We start from the raw sequence: 20,210 nt of genomic DNA, 5'->3' as shown, positions 1-20,210 counted from the left end.
ATCACAACTGTTGTGTGAACTCTTCACTTTGTTCAGATGGCATCGATGGCCAGGAGTATGGAAGACTGTCATAGTTTACATATAAGCCAATTATAATACTGTACTGTAGTATGAACTCCATGACTCTACCAGTGAATTGTAGCATTTACTGGTTACACAATTTACGTGCAAGCAGAGTGAGAGAAGAGTTCTGGACAAAATTGGAAGCATGCATGGAAAAGTTTGAAAGGAGCAAGAGAGTTTTCGATTGGAGGTATGAACGGAAAAGTAGGGAATGTGAAGGTGGATTGAGTAGTTGGTAAGTGGAGTGTGCCTGCAGAGATGGATGAGAATGGCAGTGCTTTAGTGGACATTTGTACCAGGAGGGGGTTGGTGATAGCTAATACCCTCTTCAGGCACAAAATGATCCATAGGTGTACGTGGTGAATGACGGGAAGGGTGGATGGTGAACTGAATGAACGGAAGGCATTGATTGATCATGTGTGTGTGGATGAACATATGAGAAGGTGTGTAATGAATGCAACAGTATATAGAGGTTGGGGGAATGGACTTTCGGACCATCACTTGGTGGTGGTCAGAACCAAAGTCCAAACAAAATGGAGAAATAAAAGAAAGGAAGGACAGGAGGAAGAAGTTCTTAAAAGGAGAGTAGAAAAGTTAGAAGAGAATGGAAAAAAGGCAGAATATAACAGGGAAGTGGGGGAGTGATTGGGTAAATATAGATTGGAGCAGATGGGGGATGTGGAAGGTGTGTGCAAGATATTCACGGAAGAAACCTGTGCAACATGTGAGGTGGTGTTTGGGATGGAGAGAAGACGAAAGGGGATGGAGGGAACAGCATGGTGGACTGAAGAGGTGGGAGAGGCTGTGGCACAAGAGAAGAAAGCATATAGTGAGTGGATGAGAAACAGGGGCGTCAAAGAAGTTCCAAGACAAAAGAGAGAGTTATATGTAGAGCGGAAGAGAGAGGTGAAAAGAAGAGAGTGGATGAAGAATTTGGCAGCAGTTTGCATGTAAAGTGCAGGGAATGTAAGAAAATGTTCAGGAAAGAGGTAAAAAGAGTTAGACAGGGTGCCAAAGAAGTTAGTTGGGGAGTGAAAGATAAATATGGTAGATTACTAGAGGAGAAGGGAGAAAAAGTGAGCAGATGGAGAGAACACTTTAAGGAATTGTTGGACATAGAGAATGGAAGTAATGCGAATATAAGTGGCTGGGGATTGGCTGGGAGACAGAGAGATGTGAGAAGGGAGGAAGGAATCAGTAGGATGTTGTGGAAGCAGTGAAGAAAGTCAAAACGGGGAAAGTCCCAGGAATTGATTTAGTGTGTCGTGAAATGCTGAAGCATGGGGGAGAGATAGTAGTCGAATGGATGTGGAAGATGTGCAGATTGGCCTGGGAAGGCGGAAGAGTCCTGGAGGATTGGAAGTCAGGTATAATTATTCCCCTGTACAGACGAAACGGGGAAATAGAAGTGTGTGGTAATCAAAAGGACATTTGCCTTCTTAGTGTAATAGGAAAAGTATATGGTAGGATAGTTATTGACAGAGTTAAGGAAATAACAGAGGAAGAGGTAGTTGGGGGCGCTCACCATCCACTCACTCGATGTAGTGCTGCTCTCGGGTGTCTGCTCTTTTCTCTCCACCCTTCTTTCCTTCAATTCTCTTCTGTCTTTCTTTCCTTCATTCTCTCCTTGTCCTTCTTCCTATGGGTGACTTTACACTCCCTCTTCTGTCTTTCTTTCCTTCATTCTGTCCACTTCCTTCAGCCTGTGGGTGACTCTAACTGAGTGACAAGCCAAGTGGTTTCCTGTGCACCAGGAAACCATTTACTACACTGGGTGATAACCATATAACCAAATTTTGGCGCCTGGTGGTTTAGTGGGTAATTATTGCGCTCCAATCGGATTGAGCCGGTGAAGGTTTATATCCAAGGGATGGTTGGTGTTGATTGCTCATGTAATGCTACTCAGGGATGAGTGAGGCTTGTCACTCTGATCTCAAATGTCGGGACCAATTGCCTAGCCCCGGGCTCCTACGCTCCTCTTGGGGCAATGTAGGATTGGATGATGGATGGATTAGTTGGAGAAGAACAGGGAGTATTTAGGAAGGGAAGAGGTTGTGTAGATCAGATGTTCATTCGTAGATCTTTAGTGGAAAAGTTTCTAGAGAAGGGAAAGAAGTTGTATGCAGCCTTCATGGATTTGGAGAAAGTGTACGACAGGGTGGATAGACAAGGATTGTGGAAAGTATTAAGAGTATATGGAGTAGATAGAAAGTTGTTGGAGGCCATGAAGAGTATGTATGAGGGTGCTAAGGCTGCAGTGTGTGTGGATAGTGAACTGAGTGGATTTTTCTAGGTTGGATTGAAACAAGGATGTGTCATGTCTCCATGGTTGTTCAGTCTGTATATGGATGGGGTTATAAAAGAGATTCAAGGTAGGGCAGTGGGTGTTGGTGTGGCCCTAGTGAGAGAGGGCAGTGTTTGGAAACTCCCTGTACTGTTGTTTGCAGATGATACTGTGTTGTTAAGAGAAGACAGAGGGGAGCTGCAAGACTTGGTGGATGAGTTTGGGAGAGTGTGTAAGAAACAGAATCTAAAGGTGAATGTAGGGAAGAGTGAAGTGATGGTCTTTGAGATATGTGAAATCAGTGAATGTACAGTGACATTGGATGGGGAAGAAACGGAGAATGTGAGTGCATTTAAGTGCTTGGGTAGTGTGATGAGTAAGGATGGAAGTTTAGAGGGTGAAGTGCTTGAAAGGGTGCAGCAGGGAAGAAAGGTTGCTGGTTCCTTGAAAGCAGTGATAAGAAACAAGGAAGTGAACATGGAAGTGAAAAAGCTACTACATGACAGTTTTGTGATACCAACTGTAACGTATGGAAGTGAAGCTTGAACCTTGTTGGAGGGACACAAGTCAAGAGTGAGAGCAGTGGAAATGAGTTATTTGAGAGGAGCATGTAGAGTCACTTGGAGAGAGAGACTGACAAATGAAGAAGTGAAAGAGTGTTGTGGTGTGGATGTGGATGTGATAGGAAGCATAAGGAGAAACACATTAAGGTGGTTTGGCCGTGTGGAGAGAATGGAGAGTGAGAGACTGACGAGGAGACTGTGAGTGAGGTGGAAGGGGGGGAGAGGGAGGGGGAGGCCAAGAATGAGATGGAGGGATGGAGTGGAGAAGTATATGAGAGAGAGGAGTGTGAGCTGGGAGCAGCAGGGGACAGAGCAACATGGAGGCGATTTGTTTGTGGCCACCCCTTACAGGATTAAGGCATCAGGCAATAGATAGATAGATAGATCATTCATCCCTTCAGTTTGATGATGTAGTTTTCATTTTATTCTAACTCTGGATCATTTTACTCAGCTTTTAAGGGGAGTGGATGCCAGCAGGGACCAATTTTCGACTGACAAAGGTATTTTGCGAAAGTTACCCCATAAAATAGCTCCGAGTATCATTCATTCTCTGTAAAAATTTGACAGCCGTTTGACAATTCTTTCCCCTTCAAAAGAATTATTTTGTAATTCCAATTTTGAGGTCACTTCCCTGCAGAAATATTCATTTTCTATGCAATATATTGACCACATTTTTCCCGTTTTTTTTTTTTTTTTTTTTTTTTTTTTTTTCCCCCCTGCAAAAATTGTCATATGTCTGGTAATGGGAGTGTGAGTGTGTGGAGGGTGGCAGTGAGGCATGGAAATGCCAGAGATGATATGACGCTGGGAGAGGTGAGACGTGCCAGTCTTGGTCTCAACTTGTTCTCAGTTTGCGCTAATCTTGGCCATTTCTCATCGATTTTGCACACATTCTGAAGATGGGGCAACTGTCTAAGAAGCTACTGCAACATCAGAAAGTGACAGAGAAGAATTTGACGTCATTTCGGAGGGGAGAAAAATGTGTTGGAAGCAGCAGTTCTTTCTCCACCATCGACACCTCCCCTCTCACCTGCCCCCCCCCAATCACCACCTCACCTGACGACCCTCAACCTTCTACATCGTTTCCTCTAACTTTGCTTTTCCAACACCCTCTACCTCTTGATAACCATCCCTAATCCTAACTCACAAAATAAAAAAAAGTACCTAAGTTGTTTTTAATCGTACAGAGACTGCAAGTCAACAGAAAATGAGTGATATCTCGGAACTAAACTTATTTTCCTTTGGAGTGATGTAACTCCATTAGTTTTTAACATAAGACAGAAAGCAAAATACCTACAAAAAGAGGAATGAAAGGGGAACATTTTGTGCTTTTTTTTTTTTTTTTTTTTTTTTTTTTTTTTTCAAACATGACCGTTATGATTTTTAGAACATGGCAAAAAGAGGATTTGGGATAAATACAGAGGCATTTTGGGAATTTTTTTGTTCAGCAGTGGTGAAGAATATAAAAAACTTTTAGGGCAATTTATTAATGAGGGTTTTATTCATAAAACTACCAAGTATCATAGAGATCAGATGAACACACTTCCCCTGGTTTCCCATTTGTCAGGTCTTTTTTTTTTTTTTTTTTTTTTTTTTTTTTTTTTTTTTTAAGTAATACACATATATATATTTTTTTCTGTAAAAACTAATCAACCAAATTTACTCAAAGTTTGGGATGTTATTGCTCATATAAAGTAACAAAACATATAAAAAAATCATACAAATATGAGAGAAACAAATGTACCTTCACAAGTAACAACCGTCCAATCCCCTTAAGAGACTTCTTTTCTTGTAGGAGTGAATGAGCGTTATACAGTATTTAACTTATTCAGTGCTGAACTCTCTCATAAGTTGAAGAAAATTGTTTAACAGTAGAAAGAGCAAATTCCCTGTGTATATATCATTCTTGTGTTGAAGGTGTTAAATGAAAGCATTTAGATATAGAGTAATGGTTTCTTGTAGACGTCTTCATGTATTCAGGCTTATTACAGTATATATCTGACAGCCAAACATCGCTTGGGGGGTTTAGTTGAGACAGTTTACACTCAGTAGCCCTTCTGTATTGATAGACTGTGTATGGTCTGAGGCTCAATTTGTGTTTCAGTTTGAAAATTTTCATGTGTGTGCATCCATTTAATATTCTGTATGCGCCTGCATTGTCATGACTTACCGTTGTTTGCATAATCAGGTGTGGGACCCACGAGTGAATGTGCAGGACCGGTTTCACCTGATGCCGATCATCACACCGGCATACCCGCAACAAAATTCCACTTTCAACACCTCACAGTCCACTCGTGCTGTCATGGTAGAAGAGTTCAAGGCTGGACTCCAGATTACTGAGGACATCATGCTTGGCAAGGCTACCTGGGACAAGCTCTTCCAACCTCCTAATTTCTTCATGAAATACAAGTAAGGAAATGAGATTTTTTTTTTCCACATTAGTTTGTAATTATTATTATTATTTTATTTTATTTTTTGCCTGACCCTGCTCTAGGGTAGGAAAGGAGGTCCGGATGATGATGATGATGATTGACCTGGCGGTTTCTCTCTCTCTCTCTAATCCAGTAAATTTGTTACCGTAGCTAGATTCGTACATGGTAGCCTACCTGAATCACAGTTGGCCTGATTGGTTTAATGGGTTTTATTTAACCCTTCAGAATATATATATATACTGTATTCATTTTGACTTGTCCTAATAATATTGTAAATAATCCTTCATTGGATTTTTTTTTTTTTTTTTTTTTAATGGGAGGTCCTTGCTTAGCAAAAGGTTTAAATCTACCGTGCTGTTATTGTTGTTGTTGTTGTGATCTGAGGTTTCAACGAATGTGAAGCTAGGGCCAGATTCACAAACATGTTAAGCTAACTTAAATTTGCTACTGTAGTGGCACCATCACACACACTTCAGTTTGGTATTCTCTACTATTTTTAATGATGCTTACCCTGTTTATAAAGTTTGGCTGCCTCAGTTCTGCTACATCATCTGATTTCTGCTCAGCCAGTGACAGGCTTTTACAAGCAGATATTTGTCATGATTCAACCAATCATGGGACTTTCCCTCATCAGCTGTTTATCTCCCTAATGTAAACACAAAGTTTGTCCATTCACTGATGCAGGGAATCAGACAGTTATCTCATTTAAGTCAGTGGCAACATGATGAGGGAAAGAAATATTTCCAGCCCTACAGAACCTGCCAATAACTGCCCCAACTTTTCCAATGATGAACTAGTAAACTGCCATGTTACAGAGGAAGAGATCTCCCTCCCCGTCCAACAGACATGTTTATTCACTTCTGGTGCCATGCTGAATATAGGTCCCATCAGTTCCACCAGTTACTCCTGAATATATACTTACAGTATTTGACCAATTCGTTGTTCCAGTTTATCTCCTTCACTATTCTTTGTCTCTTCATTTTTCTTAGCTTTTATACTTATTTGACTAATTCATTGCTCCAAGTTATCTCCTTCACTATTCTATGCCTCTTAATTTCTCTTAGTTTTTATACTTATTTGGCTAATTCATTGCTCTAAATTATTTCCTTCACTGTTCTAGGACTCCTAATTTCTCTTAGCTTTTATACTTATTTGGCTAATTCATTGCTGTCTCCTTCACTGTTCTAGGACTCTTAATTTCTGTTAGCTTTGTCATACAACACAACTGGCTTTAACCCCTTACCCGCGGGGATGGCTGGACTGCGCCATGGCCCCCTCCCCCCCGGGGATAGCAGGAAATCTAGACAATACACGATAAGTTAGCTACTTCCAGGTCAATGGAAGTATCACTTAGCCTTTTCCCCTTTTTTTTATGTATTTTTTAGTATGAGAATAGGTATTTCAATGGGTAATGAATAGGGAAAATTAGCGACCAAGTGCATGTGGGGTGTTGCCAGGTGATAAATTAGTTACTTCATGGCCAATGGCGATATCAGTTAGCTTTTTCCCTTTTATTTATATATTTTTTAGTATGAGAATAGGGCATAGGACACATGTCAATGGAAAAAGCGAATGGAAAAAAACGGCCAGGAGTTGTGTTGCGAGACCAGGCTGTAGCTAGGCAGGGGGAGGGGGTAAGGGAGGGGAGGTGGGGAGGCGAGGCAAACACAGAAAAATTGTTAAATTGATAACACTGGATGCGAGTACTAGCAGTATTAGCAGCGCTGCCTACATCAACATGCTGGCAGTACTGATAGATGATACAAGACCGCACTTGAAAGCCAGAGCGATTTAAAAAATCCCTGAATCACAGAAGTGACGCCCCGCAGTATGGTACTTATGTAACGAACGCCGTGATGGCCCGCGGTTAAGGAGTTAATTATTACTCTGTTAACACTAGACTGGCCTAGTCCTGTGGAATCATCAGCAACTAACCAAAACTGATATAACTGTACATAGCCTAGCCAAATCTAATATTAATGTAGATGCCTTAACAGGGGCTGAAACCTGACCAAACCTAACCAGACTTAATTAATGGCATTTTAACTTAGATGTCATAACAGAGGGAGATAACCTAGTATAATCAAACCTGGCTCAGCCTAAATTTGATCTAGATGCCATTATAGAGCGAGGTATCCTAGTTCAACCTAACCATACTTGACCTAACCAAATTGTAATGTAAATGCCATGACAGAGATAAATAGCCTAACCAGACCAGACCAAATGAGCCATCCATCCTGATTTTAATATAAGTGCCTTAACAGAAGGAGATACTGTAACCAGACCCGACCTAACCAGATTATAATGTGGACATCATAATAGAGAGAGATAAACTAACCAAACCTGACCTGACCAAATTGTAATTTAAATGCCATAAAAGAAGAGGTAATCTAACCAGGCTTAAACTAACCTAATGTTGATGTAAATACCATACCAGAGGGGTATATTCTAACCAGACTTGACCTAACATAATGTTAATGTACATGCCATAGCAGAGGGAGATAACCAAAGAAGACCAAACCTAACCTAACCTAGTTTTAATGTAGATGCCATAACAGAGGAAGATAACGTAACCAGACATAACCTAACCTAATTTTAGTGTTAATGCCATGAGAGAGGAAATAACCTAACTAGACCTAACCTAACCTAATTTTAATGTAAATGCTGTAACAGAGGAGATAACCTAACCAGGCATGACCTAACTAAATTTTAACATAAGTGACATAAAAGAGGAGATATTGTAGCCAGACCTGACAACCTAATTTTAATGTGTATGCCATAAGAGAGAGAGATAACCTAACTAGACCTGACCCAAACTAACTTTAATGTAAATGTGATAACAGAGGAGATAACCTAACCAGGCATGACCTAACCTAATTTTAATGTAGATGACATAACAGAGGGGATAACCTAACCAGATCTGACAACCTTATTTTAATGTAGATGCCCTAACAGAGGGAGGTAACCTAACCTAACCTAACCAGACCTGACAACCTTATTTTAATATAGTAGCCAAAATAGGGGGAGATTCATAACCTGTCAGACCTGACCTAAATGAATTTTATCGTTGATGCCAAAACAGAGAGAAATAGCCAAACCTAACCTAACCATCCTGACCTAACCTAATTTTATTGTTGATGTCATAATGGAAATAGTCTAACCTAACCCAACCAGATGTGACCTAACCTAATTTTATCATAGAAACCATAACAGGGAGATCACCTAACCTAACCAGACCTGACCATACCCAATTTTATTGTAGATGCCATAACAGATGGAGATCACCTAACCTAACCAGAATTGACCTTACAGAGGGAGATAACCTAAATTAACCAGATGTGACCTTACCTAATTTTAACATATATGCCATAACCTGACCTGTCCTCACTTGACCTAAACAAACCTGACCTAATGTAATTTTATCATAGCTACCATAAGAGGGAAAGCCTAACCTAACCTAATTTTAATGTAGATGCCATGAAAGAGGAAGATAACCTAATCTATCCTAACCAGACCTGACCTAATCTACATAGATGCTATGGCAGAGGAAGGAAGGAGGTAGAGAATCTCTCCTCCTTATCTATGTTTAGTATATAAAGATGCATCTGCAACAGATGTTTATAGGAGAGAAAGTGCCTGGAGTTGCCTTCAGTAAGTGATGAACTTATTAACCCTTTGGTGTTTATGAGTGCAGTGCATATTTGCTGATGATACATTATTGTTGAGTGAAGATGAATGGGAGTTGCAAGGTTTGGTGAATGAATTTGGGACAGTGTGTAGGAGGAGGAAGCTGAAAGTTAATGTAAACAAAAGTAAAGTTATGGTGTTTGAGAGGAATGAAGTCACAGAGTGTGCAGTGAGGTTGGATGGTGAGGATATGGAGAATGTGAGTGCATTCAAGTACTTGGGTAGTGTGATGAGTAAGGATGGAACTTTGGGGGATGAAGTACGTGAAAGGGTACAGCAGGGAAGGAAGGTTGTTGGCACACTGAAAGCAGTGATGAGAAATAGGGAGGTGAGTATGGAAGTTAAGAAGTCACTGCATGATGGTATTGTGATCCCTGCCCTGACGTATGGAAGCGAGGCGTGGACCTTGCAAGAGGGGAACAAGTCAAGAGTGAGAGCAGTGGAAATGAGTTACTTGAGAGGAACATGTGGAGTGACATGGAGGGACAGGTTGACGAATGAAGAAGTGAAGGAACGTTGTGGGGTAGATGTGGATGTGGTTGAAAAGATTAGGAGAAATACACTGAGGTGGTTTGGACATGTGGAGAGGATGGAGAATGAAAGACTGACTAAGAGGGTGTATGTAGGTGAGGTGGAGGGAGAGAGAGGGAGGGGTAGACCAAGGATGAGGTGGAGGGATGGAGTTGAGAGGTATATGAGGGAGGGGGGGGTGAGTTGGGGGGAGGGGAGTCAAATGGTGGGTGACAGAGTGACTTGGAGGCGTTTTGTCTGCGGCCACCCTTTGCAGGATTAGGGCGTCGGGCTATAGATAGATACATAGATAGATAGCATATTTCACCCACTCGTTACCATTTGACACAGGGTGCATCTGCACACATTTCAACCGCCCGTTACCATTCAATGCCAGTTGCATCAAACAAAGTGACCCTTGTTTTGTTGGTAATATAATGATTTTGTGTCCATTTCTGGGCAAGAACAAAAGCACTGCTTGTGTTCCCGTGTATTCAAATGTCGCGCTCAACCCGTGCCGCACCGAGTGTCGCCCCACTGCCCCAGTCAGTTTGCTACTAGCCTTGCTCGAGCGTAAGATAATTTCCTTTCGCGTTGCGTAAAATCGGCCCTAATTGACCAACTGTAATTCATTATACACCAAAATGTAGCCAAATAAATTCCCTATTATTTTTTCTTGGTAACATTTGCTACAAAAATTATATTTCTATGAGAAAAAACTGAAAATGAAGTAAAAAAAAAAATTGCATAATTTACATTCAGCTGATCTTTTTTACGCCACCATAAGCAAGTACATTTATTCAGGATTATGGTAAAAAAAAAAAAAAAAAAAAAAAGATTATTGGAAGATAAATAAGGGTGTGAGGATAAATTGTGTATGAACAACTGAGTGCGCAAGAATAGCGTGGTGCCGGGGGGTCTCTCAGTGTGTGGCCGTGGGCGCTGAGGCCTGCCTCCCAAGTACTCACTCGTGGTAGGACACAGCCTGAATCAAATGGTGACATAAGGATTAATGTCAGTGTTGGTCAGCTGTGTGTGATTTCGAACAAAATACCTTTCCCTCATTGTCTGGATGGATGACCTGAAGATGGCTTTCCCTCTGCTATCTCCATTTATTACACATCCCTTTAATTGTAGCTACCAATGATTGAGTATTCTTAGAACTTCCTACTGCATAAAAAATTATATTGTCCATCCATCCATCATCCAATTCTACGTTGCCCCATGAGAAGCATAGGAGCCCGGGGCAAGGCAAGTTGGTCCTGACATTTAAGATGAGAGTGACCAGCCTCACTCATCCCTGAGTGACATTATGTGAGCAATAAACCCCAACCCCCCATGGATATAAACCTACACAGGCCCTTTAATAATTGTTGTGGTTCTGTTAATGCTCTAATTATGTTGATTTGAGTGGAAGAGAGTCAGATGCTGTTGTTGGTCCAAGGGGCCACATATACAATAAACACACTGTTTCCTTATTGTGGTGTAGGTTAAGGTATGTCCTCCCTATGCCTAATTTGCAACGTCAGATATTACTCCAAGATGTCTGTGCTCAGGCTGTGTGAATGACTGTATCTGCCTCTGTTCTGTATCTTCAGGTGATACTTGGGGATCTGGTGCCTTAATTGTTTTGTGAACCTGCCCCCAGATGGACTGCAGGCTGAAGTTTCCTTTCTTGTCCAGTCCACCATTATTTTCAGGGGATATGGAGGAAGTTGAGGGAATTTCATACTATGTAACTGGGCACAGTTACATCAGTTCCACCACAGGAATGTTTCTGTAGAATTTTATACAGTATCTACCTTCTATCTATCTATCTATCTATTGCCAGACACCTCAATCCCGTTTGGAGTGGCCACAAACAAATCGCCTCCAAGTCGCCCTGTCCCCCGCCATTTCACTGCCCTGCTCCCAACTCACACCCCCCTCTCTCATATACCTCTCCACCCCATCCCTCCATCTCATCCTCGGCCTCCCCCTCCCTCTTCCCCCCTCCACTTCACTCACATACACTCTCTTCGTCAGTCTTTCACCCTCCATCCTCTCCACATGGCCAAACCACCTCAGTGTGTTCCTCATAACGCTTCCTATCACATCCACATCCACACCACAACGCTCCTTTATATCCTCATTCGTCAGCCTGTCTCTCCACGTGACTCCACAGGCTCCTCTTAAATAACTCGTTTCCACTGCTCTCACTCTTGACTTGTGTCCTTCCAACAATGTCCAAGCTTCACTTTCCTACGTTAGAGTTGGTATCACAATACTGTCATGTAGTAACTTTTTCACTTCCATGCTCACTTCCCTGTTTCTTATCACTGCTTTCAAGGAACCAGCAACCTTTCTTCCCTGCTGTACCCTTTCAAGCACTTCACCCTCCAAACCTCCATCCTTACTCATCACACTACCCAAATACTTAAACGTACTCACATTTTCCAATTCCTCACCATCTAATCTCGCCGTACATTCACTAACTTCACCTCTCTCAAAGACCATCACTTTACTCTTCCCTACATTCACCTTTAGGTTCCGTTTCTTACACACACTCTCTCAGGATAAAGTCCAGTTAAATATCAGTAGCGCTCACACTGTGGTAGGTGCGGGCGCTCTGTGGTGGGTGCGGGCACTCAGCATCCACTCACTCGATGTAGCGCAGCATTGGGTGTCTACCCTTTCCTACTCTTCCTTCCTTCCTCTTTTGTCTTTCTTTCCTTCATTATTTCCTCTTCCTTTTGCCTACAGGTGACTTTACACTCCCTCTTCTGTCGTTCTTTGCTTCATTCTTTACTCTACCTTCTGCATGTGGGTGACTCAACACTGAATGACAAGCCAAATGGTTTCCTGCATATCAGGAAACCATTTACTATGCTGGATGGTAACCATATAGCCAAATTATGGTACCTAGTGGTTTAGTGTGTAGTTAAGGTGCTCCAGTCTGATTAAGTTGGTGCAGGTTTATGTTCAAGGGGTGATTTGGGCTTACTGCTCACGTACTGCCACTCGGATGAGTGAGGCTGGTCACTTTCATCTTAAGTGTCAGGACCAACTTGCCTAGCCCCGGACTCCTACGCTGCTCGTGGAGTGACATAGGATTGGATGATGGATGGATGGACCAGTTTTTCTTGTCTTAGCTATGGCATAGCCCAGGGTATCTGACAACATTTTCATTGCCTCTGAGGTTGGCCACTCAGAATGTTAAGTTATGTGGATGTAAGAGACTTTTCACATAGCATTCCACTAAGTTATCTTACTTTTGTGTTTTCTTCTTTCTGGTCATATCCACTATATATATTTGTGAGAAATAAGTTTTGGTTGATGTTGAAGTAAGTACCCCTTTTTCTTTCTTCACTAGACATTACCTAGTGGTTATTGCTGGAGCGCGAACAGCAGAGGATCACTTGGAGTGGTACGGGTTGGTTGAGTCAAAGATCCGGCATCTGATATCCAGCCTAGAACATAATGCTGCCATCAAAACTGTGCACATCAACCCTGCCACCTTCACCTGTGTTGACCCAGAATATGCCCAGACTCCACATTCATCATGGTTCCTTGGGGTGGACTTCAATAAATCTGAAAACATCAACATTGACCTCACCAATGACATTAACAAATTTGTGGAAGTGGGTAAGTCTCACTGGTTTAAAGTTGGCTTATTGTACAGACAAGACACTGGCCGGGGCTTGATTCTGCCTCAGTTATTCGGATATAAATTTGTTTATTCACAAGAAAAGGGTATTTCGCATTTGTTTATATGTGAGGATGAGTCAGTACCTTCTCTATGGCATGATTGTTGAGCTAGATTTATTATATGTTCTCTTTCTTTTCAAGTGAATGTGAAGTTACTGTGAAAGGAAAGTGCTTTAGGCCAGGATTAGATTATTATTGTTATTTTTTTATAATGCTGAGTTTCACAACCAGAAAGGTGTAAATCTTTATCAAGTAGATGGTAGGAAGTAATTTTTTCTTAGTTAACTTCATTTTTCTAAATTAAAAAGTAAGTCAATATCATCTATATTAATATCCTCCCTCTATCCATCAATCATCCACTCATTCATACCCCATCAGGAGCATAGGGGCCCAGGGCTAGGCTACTTAGTCCTAACATTTAAGACACGCGACCAGTCACTAAGTCCCTAGTGGTATGTGAGAAATAAACCCAACCACCCCTCATGTGTGAACACTTATTTGGCTCTGTGTGGTTGTATCACCTTCACCCACCAGACCACTTGGCATCTAAGTTATACTGGTAATCATCCAGTGCAGTAAATGGTTTCCATGGTTACAGGATACCAGTATGTTTGTCACTCAGGGTAGAATTACTAGAAGGCAGCAGCACATCAGAAAAGTAGGTGGTAGGTGTTTCCAACTAATACTTGGTATGTTACTGTATAAAATGCTTCTCCAATTTTGTGTGTGTGTGTGTGTGTGTGTGTGTGTGTGTAATGGAAACATGCTTACAAAGTGCAGCCTACTTGAAATTAAAAACAAGGAGTTATGTTATCCCTGCATGCATTAGAAGTATGGAGAGTTGTAACTGCCCAGATTCAAAGTACTGGAATAGGTTAAAACCATGTGTGCTCTTAAGAAGCCACTGTTTTTTCCACATTTCATCATGCAGTGTGAGGCAGGTGAATGTTAGAACCATGCAGAAGATCCTGGTACCTCTGTATATTTGTATTGTCTGTGTTGATGAGGAACCTGCACATGGTGGCGCTGTGCACCCTAGGTGGAGCAGCTGTGGCATTCACCCAGGAGCCAAACCATTTCATATTCCCTGCACCTCACTGTGGGAAGTATCCCTGGTCTGACCCAGATAAGGTGCTGTCTTCCTCAAGGAGGCACCAGATCCTGATGCAGTGTATATATTGTACTGTACCTGTAGGATGGTCCCATGGAAGCAGTTGCTTACCTATGGTATGTGGGTTTGTTTAGCCAGACAGACCAGTTAAGCAACAACAGCTTGTACCTTGTTTATAAGTTACCTTATGTTTTTTTTCTATGACAGGCCACTTTACTATGGGAAGCTAAGATACGTGTAGGTCAGTTCCAGTAGTTATGTGATATAAGAGCACTGCAACACCAGGACCAGGTGCAATAGAGGATTGGAAGTTACCATTACATGCAACACAATGAGTAGCAGTGTGGGCTGTAAATTTAATTGTTAAAACTTATATTGATTTTATATTTATATTTGTGTGGTAGTTGGGGACGCTCACCATCCACTCACTCAATGTATTGCTGCTCTCGGGTGTCTGCCCTGTCCTTTCCTCCATCCTTCTTTCCTTCCATCCTCTTCTGTCTTTCCTTCATTCTTTCCTCTTCCTTCTGCCTATGGGTGACTTTACACTCCCTCTTCTGTCTTTCTTTCTGTCATTCTTTCCTCTTCCTTCTGCCTATGGGTGACTTTACACTGAGTGACAAGCCAAATGATTTCCTGTACACCAGGAAACCATTTACTACGCTGGGTGGTAACCATATAACCAAAGTTTGGCGCCTGGTGGTTTAATGGGTAATTATTGCACTCCAATCAGATTGAGCCTGTGAAGGTTTATATCCAAGGGGTGGTTGGGGTTTATTGCTCAAGTAATGCCAGTCAGGGATGAGTGAGGCTGGTCACTCTCATCTTAAATGTCAGGACCAACTGCCTAGCCCCAGCCTCCTACGCTCCACATGGGGCAATGTAGGATTGGATGATGGATGGATGGATGCATTTACTCTGTACTGATACAGTTTGTAAAATGATAACATCATCATCATCATCATCATCCAGACCTTCTTTCTCACCCTAGTTCAGGGTGAGGAGTAGCAACGTCCAGACAGCCTAAGTTTTCCCAGTCTATTGGGCCACACTTCCATTCACTATCATTCAAGCCCCTGGAATCCTGGCTCTATCTGATATGCCAAAAGACTTTCACCACATTCTGTAGCTTCAGATAAACATATCCGATAGAGTCAATCCTAATGCTGTCACGTTAAAAGGGGTGCCAGATCAGTGATCATGCACTTCTCACAGCATTCATCCAGCCAGCTTGATCTCTTGTCAATCCCCTAGCCTCGCCGACTTCCAAACCTTTCTTCTTCACACACTCATCCACCATATCCCTCCACCTTCTCCTTGTCCTACCCCGCCTCCTCCCTCCTTCAAATTCGCTCAGGTATACCTTTTTCACCACTCTGTTGTTATCCATTCTCTCCACATGACCATACCATCTCAGTATACTCTCTTCGATTCTGGTATCCACAGACTTCCTTACTCTGCATCTTTCACGAATCACATTATTTCATATCCTATCCACTCTCTGTATTCCACATACATTCCTCAGCAGTCCCATCTCCACTGCTCTCACTCTTGCCTTTTCATTTTCATGCCACACCATAGTTTCATACCCATATGTTAATAAGTTGGCACTAGCACTCCTTCATGTAAGCCTCGCGCAGCTGCAACACTCAAGTCTGTTTCATAGCACCAGCTACTTTCCTTTCTTGTGTCACTCAACTTTCCACTTCTTTTGCACATTTTCCTCTCTTTTCTATCACCGTACCCAGGTATTTGAACTCTCTCACCAAGTCCAGGCTCTCATCATTCACTGTAACATTGCACTGTGAGTCACCTTCTCTCTCAATTACCATGACTTTGCTCTTTTCTACATTTACTTTCAATGCACGACACTCACAGACATCAGCAAAACTCTGCACTAGTCTACCAAGTTATTGTTCGGTATTTACAAGTAGCACTGCATGATCAGCATACAACAAATTTGAGATATTCCATTCATTACAAATGCCATCCCTCTCCATTACTTGTGTTTTTACTTCTCTCATCACCCCATCTATATACATATTGAACAACCATGGGGACATCACACAACCTTGTCACACGCCCACATTGATCATGAACCATTCACATAGATGCCTTTTTACCCTTACACATGCCTCACTACCATCATGAAAACTCCTGATTGCACCTAGCAGCTTACCATCTACACCATACATGCGCAAAACCTTCTACAGTCCTTATCTGTCTACTTTGTCGTATGCTTTTTCCAAATCCATAAATGCCATAAACACCTTATAGTCCTTCTCACAAGCCTTCTCCACTGTCTGTCCCACTGCAGATATTTTATCCACACATCCTCTGCCACTCCTAAAGCCACCCTTTTCATTATTCACTAGGACTTCTGATATCTCTCATACTTTTCCATATACCTTCCCTACACACTAAGTAAACTTATGCTACAATTATTCTTGCACTCACCTTTTATTTTGTACAGGGGTACAGTCACAGCCATTTTCCCATCAGCTGGCACAGTTTCACTCATCCAAGCCTTCTTCTATATCTCCAACATGCACTTCATCCTGCTCTCTCTGCCACACTTAATCATTTCTGCATACACCTCATCAACCCCAGCTGCTTTCCGATTTTTCAGCTTTTCACAGCATTCTTGACCTGTGTGCATGTCATGTTTCCTGGCACTGCATTCCCTCTCTGCACACCCCCAAAACCAGTCATGTTTACAGTGGCTCTCCTCTCTCTATTCCCATTCTTCAGGCATATAAAAGAGTCTTTCCATCTGGTCCTTACTTCATCCCCATGAGGTAGTAATCTACCACTTACATCCTACATACTTTCGCATTTCTTTCCGCTGTTACTTCTACATTTCCACACCTCTTTCCAGAATAACTTCCTTTTTTCTGAGTAATTTACATTAAATTTTTCTTCCTAGATCATCATTTACCTCCACCTATTTCCTCTTCACTAGTCTGTTTACATGCTTTTTGCTGTCAGTTTATTCAATTCTTATTTCAGTTACACCCTTGTCTTGTAACCACTCTACCCACGTCTTCCTCTTTTCCTCCACTGCTCTCTTATCCTCTTCATCCCACCGTGCTGTACCTTTCTTCTTTGTTATTACTCCTGCCACACCACACACCGCTTTAGCATTCCGAACTAAGCAATCCCATTGTGTGTTCCACAGGCTGTCAAGATCCATTTAATTTTAATTCACTGATTCCAACTCCTCCCCTGCTGTGGTCCTGTATTCTTGTGCCATTTCTTTGATCCTCAGCCTGTCAACTTTCAAGTCTTTCTCTCTGACTGCTGGTCTCTCTCCTGGTCCACCTCACTCCTCTCAGCTTGATCTTGGATACCACAGTCATGTGATCTGACAGACCTCCACATTGTCCTCTCACAGCCCTCTTATCAGCAGCCATTCCTATTATCGACCTCTCTACGAGCACGTAATCAATCAGGCTTCTTTCAACATGATCCCCGTTTCCTCTATACCATGTATAAATACGTGCATTTTTTTTTGAAGTACAAGTTACAAATGCACAACCTTCTTTCCTGACGCATATCCTTCAGTTGCTTCCGATTATCATTTTCTCCAGGTATTCCATTACAACCCATTATGTCATCTTGAGGACCAGTGCCTGTTCTTCCATTCATATTGCCTATTGTGATCACTTTATAGCTCCTGGGCATTCCTCCTATTGCATCATCCAGCCCATCTCAAAACCTGTCTTTCTCTGTCTCACTTCTGTCATCACATGGTGCATATGCTACAATCACTGCCACTCTCACCTTCTGAAACATGAACTTGACATACATCTCGAGCTGACACATTTGAAATCTCGCATTCCACTCTGCTGCACCTAATTCATCAACAAAGCAACTGCTTCCTGGCATCTTCCTTGCCCATTCATGCCCTATCTTACACATTTGGGGGAGGCGGTGGCTGAATCAGAAGAGAGGCGGCCTCCTTTCCTAATGGACCCAGGATCAAATCCTGGCTGGGGCTGGGAACAGTTTAAAGGATTTGAATTTCCTAAAAGCAGACTTTCCTGATCTACCAGATTACCCGCCAACATGTCATAAAAATACCCCCGTTAATACCAATACACCAACCCTGTGTGAGACAGCCCTAGCATGTATTCAGTATGGATGGTGGGTGTTAGCACCCAAGTGGTGACATGTGGAGGTGTAGGAGGACTACTGGGCCTTGGGATAGGTCATTGCCCCCGAGAAATAGGCACTGAAGCCTTTGCCCAGAGTCAGACGTTAAAAAAAAAAAAATCACACCCTCCCACTCCACTTCACACCCTTTCATCTTTTTTTCACATAATGCCATCACAGCATATCTCGCACTCTTGAACATATTCGCCACTTCCACCCTCTTGCTGTCCTCATTCACACTTCTCACACTCCACATGGCCACTATAACTACAGCTACAGAATTTCAAAAATTTTTATCATGCTGCTACTTGAGAATATAATTTTTTCTGTAAAAATCCAGTGCTTTGCTCATATAGTTTGAACAAAAACACGTTGATCTGATTTTCATTTGATTATGACCTTAGCAGAATTGTTAAAATAGTTTGTATTTTATTCTTAGCACAGTTGAATATTCACAGCTGCATTTCATGGTGACCATTGCAGTGGTAGCTTATAATAAAACTGAAAATCAGAGAAGTTTGTGTGAAGCCAAGCACAAGTAAGAAAACAATGACATGTTGAAGTCCACGACCCATATGATTCGTGAGCTGCCACTGACATACATCAGCTGTTTAGAGGTCAAAAATTGGCATGTGGTTTTAATTAAATAATGGGCAGGAGACTGAGATCTCAGTCCTTGCAGATTCTTGATAATTCTGGATTTTTTAAAGCCAGATGTTTGACAGTCAGATGCACTTCATTGTCATTTTTTAACTGAACAGTCTTAATAAGGTCCCCTTATTTATACAGTAGATGTTCAGTATGTGGGGTCACCCATCACTGACTCACTTGATGTGGTACTGCCTTCTTCATCCTTCACCCTTATCATTGTGTTTCTTTGTCTGCTCTCCTCTCTTCCTACTTCCTGCATTCCTCCCTGTCACATTATATTACTCATCTTTCCACTTCAGTTGGCACCTGTACATGTACTGAGTGACAAGCCTAGTGGTTTCTTGTGACCCAGGAAACATTTTACAACACGGGTTGGTAACCATTTAATGAAAAAAATGGGATGGAGTGGAGCCTACTTTGGTGCCCTTGTTAACTGGGTGGAGAAGTACAAATGCAGCATCAATCCAGGAGCCAAGCCTTCACACATTTCCCCACACCCTTGTTGCAAGGTACTATCAACCTCAAGAGAACATTGGGTCATGGTACAAGTTGGTCCTGCAGGAGTGATTGCTTGCCTGTGGTTGATAGGTTTGCTCAGCTAGACTGAGTGGGGTTGATCAACAGCAACAACAACTCTTTGCCAGAATAAAACCCTAAACTGTGTTAATTCCTTAGAAAAGTGCCTTTTAGTTTCAGTGATGGACCTGCTTAACCAGACAAACTGGAGTTAATCAACAGCAGCAGTAGCAGCAACTTAACTCCTTTTTCTGAATAAAACCCTAAACTTCATCCATTCCTTAGAAAAGCGTCATTTAGCTTCAGTTTGTAAACTGACAGAATAGTATTGATGTTGAACCACTTGAACATTGAATCAGTACCATACAGTATTTGTCTAAAATAAACAACTTTAGTATGGTTTAGTGTAGTTACCATGGAAGGAATGTGGCCTCTGTCATTCCACACCAAATAGACTGGCACTGGTCATTACAGTCTACAATGTCCAGTTGCTCACTTTGGTGTGCTGACAAGCAGTCCTTATTCCTAGAATTCATAATGTGTTCCTTTAT

At 41.9% G+C, this 20,210-nt stretch overlaps 1 protein-coding gene across 1 annotated transcript in view; it reads left to right on the top strand.

The window, feature by feature from the left end:
* hrg (poly(A) polymerase hiiragi) overlaps positions 1-20,210 on the top strand; it is a 165,204-nt gene that overhangs the window by 67,159 nt on the left and 77,835 nt on the right. Inside the window, exons 8-9 of the mRNA XM_080284885.1 lie at positions 5,099-5,319; positions 12,892-13,163. Of these exons, the coding sequence (XP_080141011.1) occupies positions 5,099-5,319; positions 12,892-13,163 (493 nt within the window). The remainder of the gene's footprint in view (positions 1-5,098; positions 5,320-12,891; positions 13,164-20,210) is intronic.

The sequence above is a fragment of the Coenobita brevimanus genome, chromosome 103 (genome assembly GCF_032717465.1).
Source record: "Coenobita brevimanus isolate Jiangsu-jjx chromosome 103, ASM3271746v2, whole genome shotgun sequence".
In the NCBI taxonomy this organism is placed as follows: domain Eukaryota; kingdom Metazoa; phylum Arthropoda; class Malacostraca; order Decapoda; family Coenobitidae; genus Coenobita; species Coenobita brevimanus.
This window is presented reverse-complemented; position numbering and strand designations above follow the sequence as displayed.